This window comes from Eptatretus burgeri, chromosome 7 (assembly GCF_056783735.1).
Source record: "Eptatretus burgeri isolate ZD-2024b chromosome 7, Ebu_testis_v1, whole genome shotgun sequence".
Lineage (NCBI taxonomy): Eukaryota > Metazoa > Chordata > Myxini > Myxiniformes > Myxinidae > Eptatretus > Eptatretus burgeri.
In genome coordinates, this window is record NC_140967.1 from 44,389,859 (window position 1) to 44,407,175 (window position 17,317).

The following is a 17,317-nucleotide window of genomic DNA, read 5'->3' on the forward strand; positions in this document are numbered from 1 at the left end:
GCAAAAAAAAAGAGAAGAAGGCATTGCTAATTGAGGTGTTAATACCAGTGATTTTGGACTAACGATGCAGAAATCAAGAAAATGACCAAATACCAAGACCTCAAGTATGAAGTGAAAAGTTCTTGGAAGCTGAAGAATGCTAAAGTTGTACCAGTGATGATGAAGAACCTCATGGGAATGATGAAGAAGAACCTCACAGAGATATTAAAAACCATCCCTGGGAATATCACTACAAACGAACTACAGTTGGAAGCTGTCCTAGGCTCAGTAATGATCCTAAAGAGAGCCCTCGGCACAAAACTTTGAGAACAGAAAACATCACAGCTTGGTTCATGATTTGTTACACTTTACCAAAATGAAGCTGGATACTTTGAGCCCTCTCTGGGAGGACTCCAGTCCACATTCTGAAACCCACATGAGGAGATACAAAATCAACGGCGCACACACACACACACACACACACACACACACACACACACACACACACACACACACACACACACACACACACACACACACACACACACACACACACACACACACACACACACACACACACACACACACACACACACACACACACACACACACAAACATTGGGACCTGGCAGGGCTCCATTCCACTTTCTGGAACCCAAATATCAGAGTTCTTTGAAAGAGGAAGCAAAATTTCGTCTCGACGTAACAAAATTCAATTGAAAAATATATGAAGGCACAGAACACAAAATGTCGATCTATGCTCTGTGCCTTCACAACCAGATCATGGCAAAGACATGGTCGGATGGACCTTAGTGTTTTTATTGATGTAGAAGTGAGGGGTGGATTATATTAGGAGATTTCAGAGAAGATTAAACAAAACGATAACCTGTAAAAATATAATTGCGCATTTTCAGCGGATGAGACACCTCCCGAGACAGCAACCACACGGCACCGCAGGGCCCAACACAGGCAGAAATGTTTGTCTGTCTAATCGATATTCCCTTGAGAACATGGATACTTTTTCCAAAATGAACAACCAAGCAGCTTGGAGAGTGCTTGCCAATTGGCTTAAGCACTCAAGCAAGCATTCCATCGAAACGGTTGTTAAAAAAACGGCTCGTTTGGCATGCGATTAGCAACACATTAAACGTACACCTCCCGGAGATGCCCTAAATGTCAAGCCACGAACGCTGATGTCTCCGGATGTTTATAAGCATTGCAATGTACCCAGCGATTCGTAGCTAGGATGAACAGGCATTCGATAACATGGGTGAGGAAAGTGAAAACAAAAAACTTTATCATAAAGAAATCGCTGCGGCCTGTTCCAAGTCAAGTCAAAGCATGATTGAGCAGGCCAAAAAACATGGAAGCTTCAGACCCCAGTGAGGTTATCCAGGAAACGCGTTAAGACCCAGAGAGTGAGGTGGCTGAGGATCACCTGATGAAGGTTATATTTAATTAAGGCCGTTAATTATCTTCAAGAGGGGTGTTTTAATTGACCCAAACACCCAATTTTCACTCTTGCACTTCCTTAGAGTTTTCTTGGTATGCATGCAAAGTTTCAGGCTGCTCGGTTTTATAGTTTTGGAGTTTAGAGGACACACACACACACACACACACACACACACTACCTTTTATTATTATAGATTATTGGCTGCACTTAGAGCACCCTTATTCTGGACATTTCCATCTGTCTCTCTGTCCGCGAAACTTTGGTCAAGCCTTGGGGCTAAACCACTCAACCGATTCCAATGAAATTTGGTAGGTAGGACCAATATTTCTGGGAATCGTGTGCTTTCGAATATGGGACCCTGGGCCCTAGCAACGGCATAGCAACCAACGGCCCTTTAAAGTGGTCAAAAAATCGAAAAAAATCAAAAAAAATTTCGAAAAATCGAAGCTTAGAGTTCTGTGCGCAATCTATCCAGCTCCCTTCATGCCAATTTGCAGCCCTAACAAAAAATATTTGGAGGAGGAGATAGGTTTTGGGCGAGTACATGTCGAACATTTCAGAAACGGTTAATTGCAAATATTTCTAAGAGAAAGAGTCTGATTTTGATGAAACTTGGGTGAAATGTGTACAATGTGGCTTAATGTACACAAAAATGAATGGTTGCTATGCACACATCCGTTGCTTAGCAACAGCTAAAATACTTTATCGTACATCGTACACTTATTGTGGACTGTACAAAAAAATCAATACCTCCGAAACTGGACCTCCGAGGGACCTGTTTTTTTGTGCCCAAGAAGAATGTCTTGCAGCATCATATAAAAAAATAAATTATTTAGCGAATAGATATATGGAATTACCAGGGCTGCCATTCGTTAGAGTCTCTTTGGAAACATGCCTGAAATTTCACAAGGCGGGTTTCTGGGCGCAAACTAAGAGGGCTGTGATAATCATATTTATTGTGCTGAATTGAATGATAGCATGTACATGAATATCGGCTAGTCGCGTCGGCCAGCTTTCCATCTAGAGCGAGCAGCCATGTCGCCTACCGGCTTGTTATTATTATTCATTTACTCCCCCCACCCCCCAACACTTCATCAAGAAGTACTTGAAAATATTTATCTAATATCTTGCAATCTCTTTGTCTTAATCTCCTTTAGGCTGCTAAATTGGAAGGAGGAGGTGTGGGGGAATCAAGTGCATGTAATATCGTCGGATATGCGCCGATGGAATGCGCCTGAGCTGGCTGATGTACTTATTAGTGAGCTTTTGGGGTCATTTGGGGACAACGAGCTTTCCCCAGAGTGTCTGGATGGTGTCACACAGTTTCTGCATGGTGAGTATCAGGGGCTGCAGGAGCTACGAGTTTTGGTGTAGCTGGAAAAGTAAGTGAGAGCAAAACAGTTACAAATGACCCTCAAGGTAACTTTGTATATGTGTTCTGCTGCAGAGGATGGTGTGAGCATCCCCTCGTCCTACACGTCTTACCTATCCCCCATTTCTTCATCCAAGTTGTACAATGAAGTTCGCGCTTGTCGAGAGAAGGACCGAGACCCTGAGGTATTTCTCCACGTCTGTGCTGAACATTGTCCGTTTGTCTCTTTATGGGACACGCAGAAACATTTGATGTGCAATGACGCAGCTATTTGGCATGAAATCCATTTTTTTGCAGGCCCAGTTTGAAATGCCGTATGTTGTTCGTTTGCACAATTACTCTGAGCTCGCCGAGCCACAGCCTTGCTTCTCCTTCACGCACCCCAATCGAGGTATGGATAAGTGCTTCCTCACCGCAGCTCCTCCTGTTATATCATTAATTATTTGTGTGTGTGAGAGATGTATCATTCTCACAGTGTGCCCATTCTGTGTGAAGCATGTAGTCAAATCTAATGCATGTGGAATGGAGGTCCACCTTAGGTGCAGACCATGTATTGCTTCCTTTATTATAATTACCGATGTGTACTCATGCCATTGGAGCACCCGGCGTAGTTACTGCAGAGGTATAGTCTGTTGCGCCTCCGGAAATCCAGGTTCGTTCTCCCGACCTGAAATATGCTCTGGATTACGTGAATCGTATACTTTGCGTGAATCGTATACCTGCCATGTTGTATTTCTGAATTTGATTGCTCTTCTGGAACATTGGACAAAATAATGAAATCGATTGCATGTAATGTAACTTCATTTATTTTCACTTTTCTGTTTTTTTTTTTTTATGGCAGTGATCGAAGGCTCATGAATGAGCTTGTACATGTATTACTTGCAAGACAAGGACATCAGGAGATATTAGTGTACTTTTTCACGAGTTATAAAAACGTAAGGGGACATGGACCAATTGATGCATTTTATGGGATTTCAACCCTCAATTGTGGCATTGTGAGACAAATTCTCAGACGGGAATGTAAAACAGGCCCAGATACATTTCCTACAGGTAACACCTTTTTGTTCCCACTAAAGAACATGACTGAAACCATTTGTTAGGCCATTATGAAATTGGATCCATAGAAATTAATTACGTTATTGTATGTGCTGTGTACCATGCAGATGCTTCTTTGTCACCAAGCCATTTCACGAACTATGAATGTCTAACATCGTGTTGTATGGCTGTTCCTCCTTGACTAATTATTATTCCCCTACCGGTTTCACCGGAGGGGACTATAGGTTTGCTCTCTGTCTGTCCATCAGTTTGTTCCACCTGTGATTTATATATATATATATATATATATATATATATATATATATATATATATATATATATATATATATATATATATATATATATATATATATATATATATATATACACATATTATTATGGATCTGGAAACCATATGCATTCAACATATAGATGTCCCAAAAGTCAGTTATGTCATGAAGTATGTGTGTAATCAGATCCCCTTCCTTTTGTCTAGTGGGAGAATCAAAGGCGTGCATTGTGATTTCTTTTAGTTGGCTTGTTAGATGTAATAACCTATCTAACAACCATCCCATCCCCCATCACGATCCACCACCAACCGGCTGCCTTCTCGCACCCTGACGTGTCGAGGTGGGATCTCGCGGTTCCAGTTTCTCGGCTTCCACAAACGTTGTAACTCTTTCACGACGACCTTTGCAACATTGATACTGTTGCTCGACAAGTATGAACCCACGTGGAAGAGTGGGTGGGGTTTCCCAGCGGGGGCCGAAACCCCGCCCAGAAAGGGCGAACCCATAGGAGCCTGTCCAATCAGGGCGGAGAGTAATGTCTGTTTGAGCGAGCCCCGCCCCGTTGAGGGAGGTCCATAAATTCTCAAGCACTCTCTGAGGCAGGGGGTTGTTACGAAGGTTGTTCTGAGGTTTTTGACAGGGTTGTCGTGGTTGAGAGTCGAGTGAGGAAGAAGGGTCTTGGAGGAAGTTCTCCAAGGGGTTTCTGACAAGGTTTTGGATAGGGCTCTGAGGGTTGTTGTTGAGCGTGCAGTTCTTTTGAAGCGGGGGGTTGAGCAGAAGGGTGTGAAGGTGGCGAACGTGTCCCTGCTTGCCCTCTTCAAGAAAAGGAAAGAGCGACTCTAAACCCCTTCCGTGGACCTCGCTATTCACCACCCGAGCTCCTCCACGAACCACGAGTCCCACACGTGCGAATGGGTATCAAACCAACGGTCATTGTCAAGTGCCGCACCACGGAGCACCCAGTTCTTCTGACGGTCAGGTACCCAGCTGGACTCTGACCCCCAGCTCGTCTCTCTCCTCAGCTGCAAGGGTCCAATAAAGAACTCTGGGTTTATTTTCATTTGTGTGTGTCTGCGTGTGGGCCCGTCTTATAAGTAGAAACTTTTAAAGTGTTTGTTTTTGATCATTGTAAATATTACTTGCATATCCGTGTTAAGTCCTCCCTGTGTCTTTTTATTGTAAATAAACAGTTGTAGAAATGTCCCCAGTTCGTTTCCATCCTTTCTTGAATTGGTCCAGCATGGTTCGGATCTGAGTTTAGGCAGGGTTTTATCCCCGGGAATCGGACAATCGCAGCCGGGACGTCCTGGGCAGGACCGTTCGACTGCATCTGAGCCGGAAAGGTGGGTGGCAGAGTGGTAGTCGGTAGGTGTAACTTTATCGCTTCCGGTAGAGTGAATCCGGTTCGGCCAGGCATTCCGAGGGCGTGGATCCCCGGTAGCCGAGACCACGTGGTTACTTAGGTACATTGGATCGAGACAAAATAACCCTACGCCACGCGGTCGAGATGTTGGCGTTCCACGGTCGGTTAAACGACCCGCCGGCTCGCGGAGTTATCCAAGCGATGGCCGACAATTCCGGGAAGTTTGGTGGGAGACGACGCAACCTCCCCCACCTAGTGGTCGTTCTCGCCACCGACCCCCGGCCCGCAAATATATATATATATATATATATATATATATATATATATATATATATATATATATATATATATATATATATATATATATATATATATATATATATATATAGTTATGGCCACGGGTAAAAGGTGTATTATGAGGGGGTTAATCCCCGTTTCTCCTCAGAAGAGCCGGACCTGGGGCCACCACTCACAATTAAACTTTGTGGTACCATGGGTTGCTTTACAACCACGAACGCCAGTCAGTTAACCATTAGTTCCAGTGTCCACCATCTAATTTTGCCGTTGAACTTGGTCACGTGGCTTCCTGAACAGCGAGCGCGCCCTCGGTAAAGCACCATTCTTATTTTGATTAGATCTTAAGTAGGGCGGCCGAGTATTTACTGCTAGTGCATGCCGACTATGACAGGTCAATTCATTTGGGAACGACCTCCCAGTCTATCTCGGTCCAGACATTGCTGGATCAATGGAAGGATAGGACGAGCACGGACAGGTTGAAACGTTAACAAGAAATTTATTTATAAGGAAAAAAATTAATAAACATAAGAACTTTTTATTTCTTTGTGGTGAAAATAGGTAAATTCAAATTGATCAAAATAATCTCAAGAAAATAAAGAATTAACCAGTCATTGATAGAAAAACAGACAAAGAGCAGATGCTTATCACTTTGCCTTACTTAGGCTTAAGTCACATTTGCCATGGTGGCCGTGGGGTCTCCAAAATCTACGGCCACTAGCAATTATAATGCGGCAGCAGAATTTCCACGGTCACACAATGTAGCAGTCACATATGTTTTTATTTATCGGGGAGCCGCACGGCGTATTTAGAAATTGTGGAGACCGAAAACATGGGGTTGCTGTACGGTCTTTGATTTGATGTCGCACGGTGACCTTAAGGGGGCCCTGCGGCGGCCATAGAATTTTCAAGGCAGACGCAAGGTAGCCTCAAGGCGACTGCAGGGGGGCCCTAAGGCGAACGTGCGCTCAGACGGACGGTAACGAACGGGTTAATTATTTTATTTTTTTACCAGTTTTTTTTCCGCTTGTCGAATTGCTACGGCGAAGGTAGAAATGAAAAAAGTTATAACTCCGCGTTATAATTTCACGGCGACCCCTACGGCCTGTAAAAGATAGCCAAACGGCGTAGGGCCACCCCGAGGCCACCGCAGAAACTCTGCGGCCGCCGCACGTTTCTGTCAATTCGGAGGGCGTACGGCCGCCGTATCCTCACCGTAGAGCAAATGTGACTTAGGCCTTAATGATTAAATACGAGACAAGGGTACACAGCAGATCATTCAGGGGAAAAAATAAATCTGGTCTCTGCTTACCAAGGTAGAAGTTGTCGTGCGTCAAATAAAATGTCCCGAAATGTGTGAGCGTGCCTTGGTCCGTTGCCAACGCCCTGCCTCGCTGTGCACGCACCCGCAAACAGGCTCGAACACCAATCGATATCACGTCGTTACCCCCAGGAACCAGGGATGCAAAGAATCAGGTACGCCAAGAGCAGAATCAGCAGAAACGGTCCAACCGTCATCCACTGTCAGGAGCCACCAGGAGCCACAACCAGCGGACAGCTGTAAGGAGCTGTGAGGTGCTGAGGCACTGTGAGAAGCTGTAATCAGCTGTCACCAACTGTCACCAGCGGTTAGAGCTGTAAGGCTGTCGCCAGCTCACCAACCGTCTGACTGGAGCTGAAAATAACGGTCACCCAGCTGTCACAAAAACTGTCAGAGCTGTAAGGCTGTAATGCTGTCACCAAAACTCTCAGGAAAACGGTCCTCCCTTCCTTTTTTGACGACCAGTCTGGGCGGAGCCTCAAGCAGACTTCATCAAAATCCACCTTGCCGATAAGCACATCATTGCACGTGACCAACGGTCAACCTCACGATCATTCCTTCCTCGTTCAGCCGGACATGAACAAGAGCCAGCTAGCATCTTTCGAGCTGCCAAACAGGGTGTCAAATGTCGATGGAAAAAGGTGGACGTCAACGTCGGTGAAGGAGGTGGTTGTCGAACGTCAATTATAGATAGGTGGGTGAGGTAAATGATTCATAGCAGTATTTGACTGTCAGAATCACTGCTCAGGAAAAGCCCGCGGTGTGCTTAATCAAATGTTCTGAAAGTCCAAGGTGTAAATAAATCGTCCACCTCCAAGCCAATGTGTCCTGGTGGAAACGGGGTAGACGAGTCTCCGTTGGGCTAACGGCTATCTCGCGTGCATGAATGTGTCTGTCATAAAGAGAAAAAGGCCATCCCATAAGAAAGGGAATCTATTCTATAACCTTCTCAATGCATCAAAGTTAGAATCCCACCAGACATGGGGATGGGTCTATCCTGGACTTGAATTTAGGGAAATGACTGTCTGAAGACCTAAATGTTTGTATGCATAAGTCGGATCCGATTCTGAAATCCATAAGATATATATATATATATATATATATATATATATATATATATATATATATATATATATATATATATATATATATATATATATATAATATAATATAATATATATATATATATATATAATATAATATAATATAATATAATATATATATATATAATATAATATATATATATATATACACACAGCTCTGGAAAAAAATAAGAGACCACTCCAAAAAACGTTTTTTAATCAGCATCTCCACAGGTATGGCAGCCATTCCATTCCAGTGTCTGTTGAATTCCAACACAGGCACACCTCATTCGACTTGGTGAGGTACTGATTTGGTGATCACCTGAACCGAATCTTATTTAACAAGGAAAAGTATAAAAACCACTGCTGTGGTCATCACTATCCTCTTGCAATAGGACCAGCTGGATGGCAAAACAGTGGCTAGTAGTACCTCAAAAGTAATTGGAATCATAAAAATAACTATTGACCATGCCAAAAGAGTTGAAAAGAAAAGTTTTGAGTGAGGAATAGAAGGGTTCAATTCTGGCTTTACTCGCAGAGGGATACAGCGAGCGTCACGATGCTTCCATCCTTCAAATTTCAAAGACGGCGGTTCATAAGAACAAGGTCAAGCAGCAGACATTGGGGACAACAAAGCTACAGACGGGCAGAGGGCGAAAACGACTTTCCACTGACCGGGATGACCGCCAACTCATTCGAATGTCACTCAACAACCGTAGGATGACATCAAGTGACCTACAAAAAGAATGGCAAACGGCAGCTGGGGTGAAGTGCACTGCGAGGACAGTTTGAAACAGGCTCCTCGGGGCAGAGCTGAAGTCTTGCAAAGCGAGTAAAAAGCCCTTCATCAATGAAAAGAAAAGAAGAGCCAGGCTGAGGTTTGCAAAAGACTATAAGGATTGGACCATGGAGGACTGGAGTAAGGTCATCTTCTCTGATGAGTCCAATTTTCAGCTTTGCCCAACACCTGGTCATCTAATGGTTAGACAGAGACCTGGAGAGGCCTACAAGCCACAGTGTCTCGCACCCACTGTGAAATTTGGTGGAGGATCGGTTATGATCTGGGTGTGCTTCAGCAAGCCCGGAATCGGGCTGATTTGTCTTTGTGAAGGACTCGTGAATCAAGCCACGTACAAGGTTGTCATGGAGGACCATCAGATCAAGACCCTGTCATGGCCAGCCAAATCTCCATACCAGAACCCCATTGAAAACCTCTGGAATGTGATCAAGAGGAAGATGGATGGTCACAAGCCATCAAACAAAGCCGAGCTGCTTGAATTTTCGCACCAGGAGTGGCATAAAGTCACCCAACAGCAATGTGAAAGACTGGTGGAGAGCATGCCAAGACGCATGAAAGCTGTGATTGAAAATCAGGGTTATTCCACAAAATATTGATTTCTGAAGTTAAAACATTAGTATTGTGTTGTTTATTAGTTCACGAAAAAAATAAGTGACCACTATATTCGTTATTGTTGTGTGTCTGTATGTCTGTTGGATTCGCTATACAATGGGGAGAACAAGTATTTGATACACTGCCGATTTTGCAGGTTTCCCACTTACAAAGCACGTAGAGGTCTGTAATTTTTATCATAGGTACACTTCAACTGAAAGACGGAATCTAAAACAAAAATCCTGAAAAAATCACATTGTATGATCTTTAAATTATTAATTTGCATTTTATTGCATGAAATAAGTATTTGATCACCTTCAAACCTGTAAGAATTCCAGCTCTCACAGACCTGTTAGTTTTGTCTTTAAGAAACCCTCCCATTCTCCACTCATTACCTGTATTAACCGCACCTGTTTGAACTCGTTATCTGCATAAAAGACAGCTGTCCACAATCAATCAGACTCCAACGTCTCCACAATGGGCAAGAGCAGAGAGCTGTCTAAGGACATCAGGGACAAAATTGTAGACTTGCACAAGACTGGGATGGGCTACAGGACAATCGGCAAGCAGCTTGGTGAGAAGGCAACAACTGTTGGCGCAATTATTACAAAATGGAAGAAGTTCAAGATAACAGTCAATCTTCCTCGGTCTGGGGCTACATGCAAGATCTCACCTCGTGGAGCCTCAATGATCATGAGAAAGGTGAGGGATCAGCCCAGAACACGGCAGGACCTGGTCAATGACCTGAAGAGAGCTGGGACCACAGTATCAAAGAAAACCATAAGTAACACACTACGCCGTCATGGATTAAAATCCTGCAGCGCACGCAAGGTCCCTCTGCTCAAACCAGCGCATGTCCAGGCCCATCTGAAGTTTGCCAATGACCATCTGGATGATCCAGAGGAGGAATGGGAGAAGGTCATGTGGTCTGATGAGACCAAAATAGAGCTTTTTGGTTTAAACTCCACTCGCCGTGTTTGGAGGAAGAAGAAGGATGAGTACAACCCCAAGAACACCATCCCAACCGTGAAGCATGGAGGTGGAAACATCATTCTTTGGGGATGCTTTTCTGCAAAGGGGACAGGACGACTGCACCATATTGAGGGGAGGATGGATAGGGCCATGTATCGCGAGATCTTGGCCAACAACCTCCTTCGCTCAACAAGAGCATTGAAGATGGGGCGTGGCTGGGTCTTCCAGCATGACAACGACCCAAAACACAGCCAGGGCAACTAAGGAGTGGCTCCGTAAGAAGCATCTCAAGGTCCTGGAGTGGCCTAGCCAGTCTCCAGACCTGAACCCAATAGAAAATCTTTGGAGGGAGCTGAAAGTCTGTGTTGCCCAGCGACAGCCCCGAAACCTGAAGGATCTGGAGAAGATCTGTATGGAGGAGTGGGCCAAAATCTCTGCTGCAGTCTGTGCAAACCTGGTTAAGAACTGTAGGAAACGTCTGATCTCTGTACCAAATATTAAGTTCTGTTTTTCTGATGTATCAAATACTTATTTCATGCAATAAAATGCAAATTAATTATTTTAAAATCATACAATGTGATTTTCAGGATTTTTTTTAGATTCCGTCTTTCACAGTTGAAGTGTACCTATGATAAAAATTACAGACCTCTACGTGCTTTGTAAGTGGGAAAACCTGCAAAATCGGCAGTGTATCAAATACTTGTTCTCCCCACTGTATATGCTAGATATCCCTTATTGTTGGGTTTTCCGTCTGTCTGTCTGTGTGTGTGTCTGCAACGCGAGGCTTCACAGCACTAACCAGCGAACCGATTTCGATGAAACTTTGCCAACGTGTGCAGTATTTGTTGGGAATGTGCGCGTTTGAATTTCGTTGCCTAGCAACCACCCGTTGCTGTGCAGCAGCCAAAAAACCATGTACAGTATTTTCAATACTTGTCCTTCAGTTTTTAATGTAGAGAAGCGAGACTTCGGAATTAAACACTTCGAGATATTTAGAAAATTTTACTTGATCCGATTTTTGATTGAGGTTTTATTTTTCAAATGGTAGTCCTTCAAAAATCGGGTGTCTATTCACCGTCATTTTTTATGAGGGGTTTAGGAAAGTGGGCGGAGCTCAGGGAAAGTGGACGTGGTTGATGAAAAGTGGGAGTGGTGTAGGAAAGTGGGCGTGGCTTATGGAAAGTGGGCTTGGCTTATGAAAAATATTGTGTGGCTCAGGAGGTGTGGTCAAACGAGCGTTGAGAGAAGTTTATCAGGTTTTGTGTGTGTGTGTGTGTGTGTGTGTGTGTGTGTGTGTGTGTGTGTGTGTGTGTGTGTGTGTGTGTGTGTGTGTGTGTGTGTGTGTGTGTGTCTGCAACGTGAGGCTCCACAGCACGAACCAGCGAACCGATTTCGATGAAACTTTGCCAACAGGTGCCACATGGTCTGGGAATGTGCACGTTTGAATTTCGCTGCCTTGCAACCACTCGTTGCTGTGCAGCGGCCGAAAAACCGCGTACAGTATTTTCAATACTTGTCCTTCAGTTTTGAATGTAGAGGAACAAGACTTCGGAATTGAACACTTCGAGATATTTAGAAAAATTTTACTCGAGCCGATTTTTGATTGAGGTTTTATTTTTCAAATGGTTTTCCTTCAAAAATCGGGTGTCTATTTACCGTCATTTTTTTATGAGGGGCTTAGGGAAAGTGGACGTGGTTGATGAAAAGTAGGAGTGGCGTAGGAAAGTGGGTGTGGCTTGTGAAAAATATTGTGTGGCTCAGGAGGTGTGGTCAAACAAGAGCATTGAGAAGTTTATCGGGGTGTGTGTGTGTGTGTGTGTGTGTGTGTGTGTGTGTGTGTTTGTGTGTGTGTGTGTGTGTGTGTGTGTGTGTGTGTGTGTGTGTGTGTTTGTGTGTGTGTATCTGCAACACGAGGCTCCACAGCACAAACCAGCAAACCGATTATGTTTCAAATGGTAGTCCTTCAAAAATAGGGTGTCTATTTACCGTCATTTTTTATGAGGAGTGCCAGTTGGCAAAATACGCAATCGGAAAAATCTTGCCAGGCAGAGGAACAATTGCATGTGAACCAATACATCTTGGCAATGAATCTTTGTCGGTGGATCGGTCAGAATGAAAAGCATCGTATCCAGCGCTTCGATCCTAGCGAATCCCTCGTCGCCTACCGGCTTGTCAACCTCTTTGTCAAAAATTTTCAGCCCGATCCGTCAAAACTGTGTGACGAGTATGCACTTATGTCGCAACCACCCATGTCGCCTACCGGCTTGTTTGTCGGATTCGCTATATATGGTAGATATCCCTTATTGTCGGGTTTTCCGTCTCTGTCTGTCTGTGTGTCGGCAACGCGAGGCTCCACAGCATGAACCAGCGAACAGATTTCGATGAAACTTTGCCAACAGGTGCCATATGGTCTGGGAATGTGCATGTTTGAATTTAGTTGCCTCGCAACCACCCGTTGCTGTGCAGCGGCCGAAAAACCGCGTACAGTATTTTCAATACTTGTCCTTCAGTTTTGAATGTAGAGAAACGAGACTTCGGAATTAAACACTTCGAGATATTTAGAAAATTTTACTTGAGCCGATTTTTGATTGAGGTTTTATTTTTCAAACGGTAGTCCTTCAAAAATCGGTGTCTATTTACCGTCATTTTTTATGATGGGCTTAGGAAAGTGGGTGGAGCTTAGGGAAAGTGGACGTGGTTGATGAAAAGTGAGTGTGGCTTATGAAAATATTGTGTGGCTCAGAAGGTGTGGTCCAACAAGAGCATTGAGAGAAGTTTATCGGAGTGTGTGTGTGTGTGTGTGTGTGTGTGTGTGTGTGTGTGTGTGTGTGTGTGTGTGTGTGTGTGTGTGTGTGTGTGTGTGTGTGTGTGTGTGTGTGTGTGTGTGTGTCTGCAACGCGAGGCTCCACAGCACAAACCAGCAAACCGATTATTTTTCAAATGGTAGTCCTTCAAAAATAGGGTGTCTATTTACCGTCATTTTTTATGAGGAGTGGCAGTTGGCAAAATACGCAATAGGAAAAATCTTACCAGGCAGAGGAACAATTGTATGTGAACCAATACGTCTTGGCAATGAATCTTCGTCGGTGGATCAGTCAGAATGAAAAGCATCGTATCCACCGCTTCGATCCTAGCGAATCCCTCGTCGCCTACCGGCTTGTCTGTCTGTCTGTCCCGAGCATAGCTCCGTGGGTTTTGATCGGATCCTGATAAAATTTTGGTGGGAGGTTTATATCATGATCTCGTTGTGTTTTCCTGAGAATGGGCGTGGTGTGCCCATTATGGGCGGTGCCACGCCCAAAAAACGTGTTTTTAGGGGGTAGCCGATTTCAATTTGCATCTTCTCCTCGGGGGTTTGTCGAATCTGACGGGTTTCGGTATTTAGTTAGCCCAATGGCACCTGCATAGCCCCACGGAGCTCGATTTTTCATTTTCGTCCCAAGGTCACAAGGTCACAAACTTAGAAAATTGTGAATTTTGACATAAAAATCATACGACCACCCAAACTTTGAGAGCAAGGATGACAATATTTTTTTATGCATAATCTTGAGGTCATTCCCCACCTAAAGTCTTGAAACCATTTTGCTCTATCTCGAACACCTTGCCCGTGGCGCCCCCTTCAAGTTTGTTTTTACGCTGATTTCATCAAAGTATGGATAATCTGAGGAGTGCGAAATGCCATATAGCCTATATGACGTTATATTGTTCCTGGAATGTTCCAGAGGAAGTTTTGCACCAAAGGTCATAATCCTTGACCTTTTGACCTTTAAAGTTCAAAAAGGTCAAATTTTCAAAGTTGTGGGAATCGAACCGGGTTTTCGACCTTCTTCGACAAACTGACTCCAATAAGCTATAGCACGTATCCTGTTTCCTTATTTTAATGTCCACAACATTATTTTGTGACCTTTAAAGGTTATGCAAAGGTCAAATTTTGAAAGTTGTTCAACGAAACCGGGTTTTCGACATTTTGCAGCTAATAACCTGTCACTCGTACTACATCATGTTGATCATTTTTCTAACTTGGTCAAACATCATCACATTGTCTCATCCTTGACTTCTGAAACAATCTACATCGTCAAATACCGATCGTGAACCATCATCTTCTTCAGACTTTTAAATGAATATGAACTTGTTTTGTTTGTATTATTTGAGGTCTGCAAACACTGAATCTTTGTTGTTATTTTGACCAGTTGTCATTTTCTGCAAATAAATGCTCTAAATGATAATATTTTTAATCGGAATTTGGGAGAGATGTCAGTAGTTTATAGAATAAAACAAAAATGTTCATTTTACTCAAACACATACGGTACCTATAAATTGTAAAACCAGAAAAAAATGATAATTTTGCAGTGGCCTCTTAATTTTTTCCAGAGCTGTGAAAATATATATATATATATATATATATATATATATATATATATATATATATATATATATATATATATATATATATTTACGGCTGTGGAAATTCACAGAACATCATAAAGGTTCCTTAGATCAGTTATGCCGGTAAGAGAGTGTTCAGATAGGTTTCCCCACCGTTGTTTCGAGGGATTTCTTCGTGTTAACCGGGTTTTGATCCTTTGAGGTAGTGTTTTTCTTTTTCTATCGCTATTTTGGACCAAACACATGTCAACCACCATTACAACAACCACCTTAACCACAATGCCAACCACGCCACCATCACAACAACCACGATCGCCTCAACCATCAACCACAACCGAACCACCACCACCGACGTCACTCTCAACAACCGCTTCACAGCAACCTCCACCACAATCACACGCGCCTCTCAACAAACCACGCCATCCTCACCACTTCACCCCCAACCACCAACATCGCCTCACCACCTTCTCCACCCCAACAATCACATAACCACCTTCGCAACCACAACGCCAACCACCAGCCACGCCACAACTACAAGCAACCACACCACAATCCCACGCACCAACGAATAGCATCTGCGAAAGCCAGCGCAACGCGAAGGAAACCAGAGGAGTTCCAATGGTGCGCGGATTTTCCCGCCTGTTTTCCCGCGCTTTGGTGTGGGGGAAGTGCGATCCGAGCAGAGGTCAAAGGTGAGAAAGGGTGGGGGCCTCTTTTTGGGGGAATGATTTCCTTGGACCTGAGCCAAGAATGATTTCTCCCGCCCCCCACGGGGAGGGGGAGGAGAGGGCACGCCCCTTTGAGAAGTTTCTCGCAAAGCTCGAAGGGAGGCAGAGCCGAAAACGGGGAGGAGCGAAGTGCTGAGCCCCAGGAGATATTGGACAAGACGCAAGCTTCCTGCAGGGGCTTTTGTCCTGGTCTTTTTTTCTTTCAAACTGGTGTGGTTCAAGCTCGTGTGGACCAGGGCTTTGGTGGTTTCGCCTTCTGGGGCGGACATCGAAGAGGTGCTGCCTTTCCCTCTGGGCGCAAAGTTGCGAGGGTTGTGCGTGGAGGACCAGCTCTGCCGCGCAGTCGGGAGGAGAGTGCCGGAGAGAGCTCGCCGACCGTCGCACCACGAGGGTGCAGGTAACCAGCGTCGGTCGTGTGGGACCCATTCGGTCAGCCAAGTCCCACACCATAAAGGCCCACGGACCCAGTCTGACCCCCCTGTCTGTGGGGTGGTCTTTTCTCTTCTTTTGTGTGAATGCTGTGGCGCCGTGTCCATAAGTAAAACTGCTTAAGTGCCTGTAAAGGAGTATTGCTTTTATTCGGTCGTAGTGCTTTCCCTTTGCATACGTCACGTGATTGCTTTTGTTTCCCTGTATATTGCATGATTGCCTTGCCTCATACATGTTGTAATAAATAAATGTGCTTTGTTCAAATGTATCCCGTTCATCGCGTCCTCCTTTCACCCTATTGGAAATGCCATCTTGCATCGCGGAATAAATAGTTGGGTTTTAAATACCCGTTCAATAGAATCGGATCCGGCGAGGTCGGCGATAATACCCACTCGATTATCACTGCAGAACGGAACGGACCGCTTAAGCGGTTCGTGTCCCAAGCCGACCTGCGTCTAGGTACGGTCTCCCGGTTAGCTATCCGCACGGGTACTTAGGCATATCGAGATTCGGCGATTGACCCTATCCTGCGCGGGTAGAAAATTGGCTAGGCCATGGTGGGGTTGAAGACCCACCCGTGACAGGGTTCCGGCGTTAGCTTCGGAAGGTCACGACTCAATTGTCCGTCCGGTGGGCGAGCTGCTACTATTTGTGGAAAGCGGCAGTTCGCACGCCGGCGGGCGCGACTTCGTAACAATATATATATATATATATATATATATATATATATATATATATATATATATATATATATATATATATATATATATATATATATATATATATATATATATATATTGTAACGGTTGTGGAAATTCGCATGACACCATAAAGAGTCCTCAGGTGAGATATATCGGTAAGTTCATGTGTAGTTCGCCCAAACCCGTTGTATAGAGGGAATATGTGTGATTCATCCGGGCTGCGACGCTTCGAGTTCGCCATTTTTCTTTCTCTATTGTTATTTTCGACCATTAAGCCGCCAACAACGCAAACAGCCACTACCTTTACCTTCACAACTCCATCCCGCAAACATCGCTTCACCGCCATTCCCACAACGACACCCGCCAACCACCAAACCACCACAGAAAACCCCCCACCACCTTCGCCTATCTCCTCCTCCAACCATCGACCACACCACCAGTCAACACCAAACGTCGTGCTGTCCAGGGCCCGTTCGGCGATTGGTGCCGAACGCATTGAGCCGCGAGTGCGAATGGCGGCCTT

At 44.4% G+C, this 17,317-nt stretch overlaps 1 protein-coding gene across 1 annotated transcript in view; it reads left to right on the forward strand.

Annotated features, from left to right (window-relative positions):
• Nucleotides 1–17,317, forward strand: part of PRMT5 (protein arginine methyltransferase 5) — a 96,926-nt gene that overhangs the window by 50,845 nt on the left and 28,764 nt on the right. Inside the window, exons 12-14 of the mRNA XM_085888259.1 lie at nt 2,589–2,764; nt 2,879–2,988; nt 3,101–3,194. Of these exons, the coding sequence (XP_085744385.1) occupies nt 2,589–2,764; nt 2,879–2,988; nt 3,101–3,194 (380 nt within the window). The remainder of the gene's footprint in view (nt 1–2,588; nt 2,765–2,878; nt 2,989–3,100; nt 3,195–17,317) is intronic.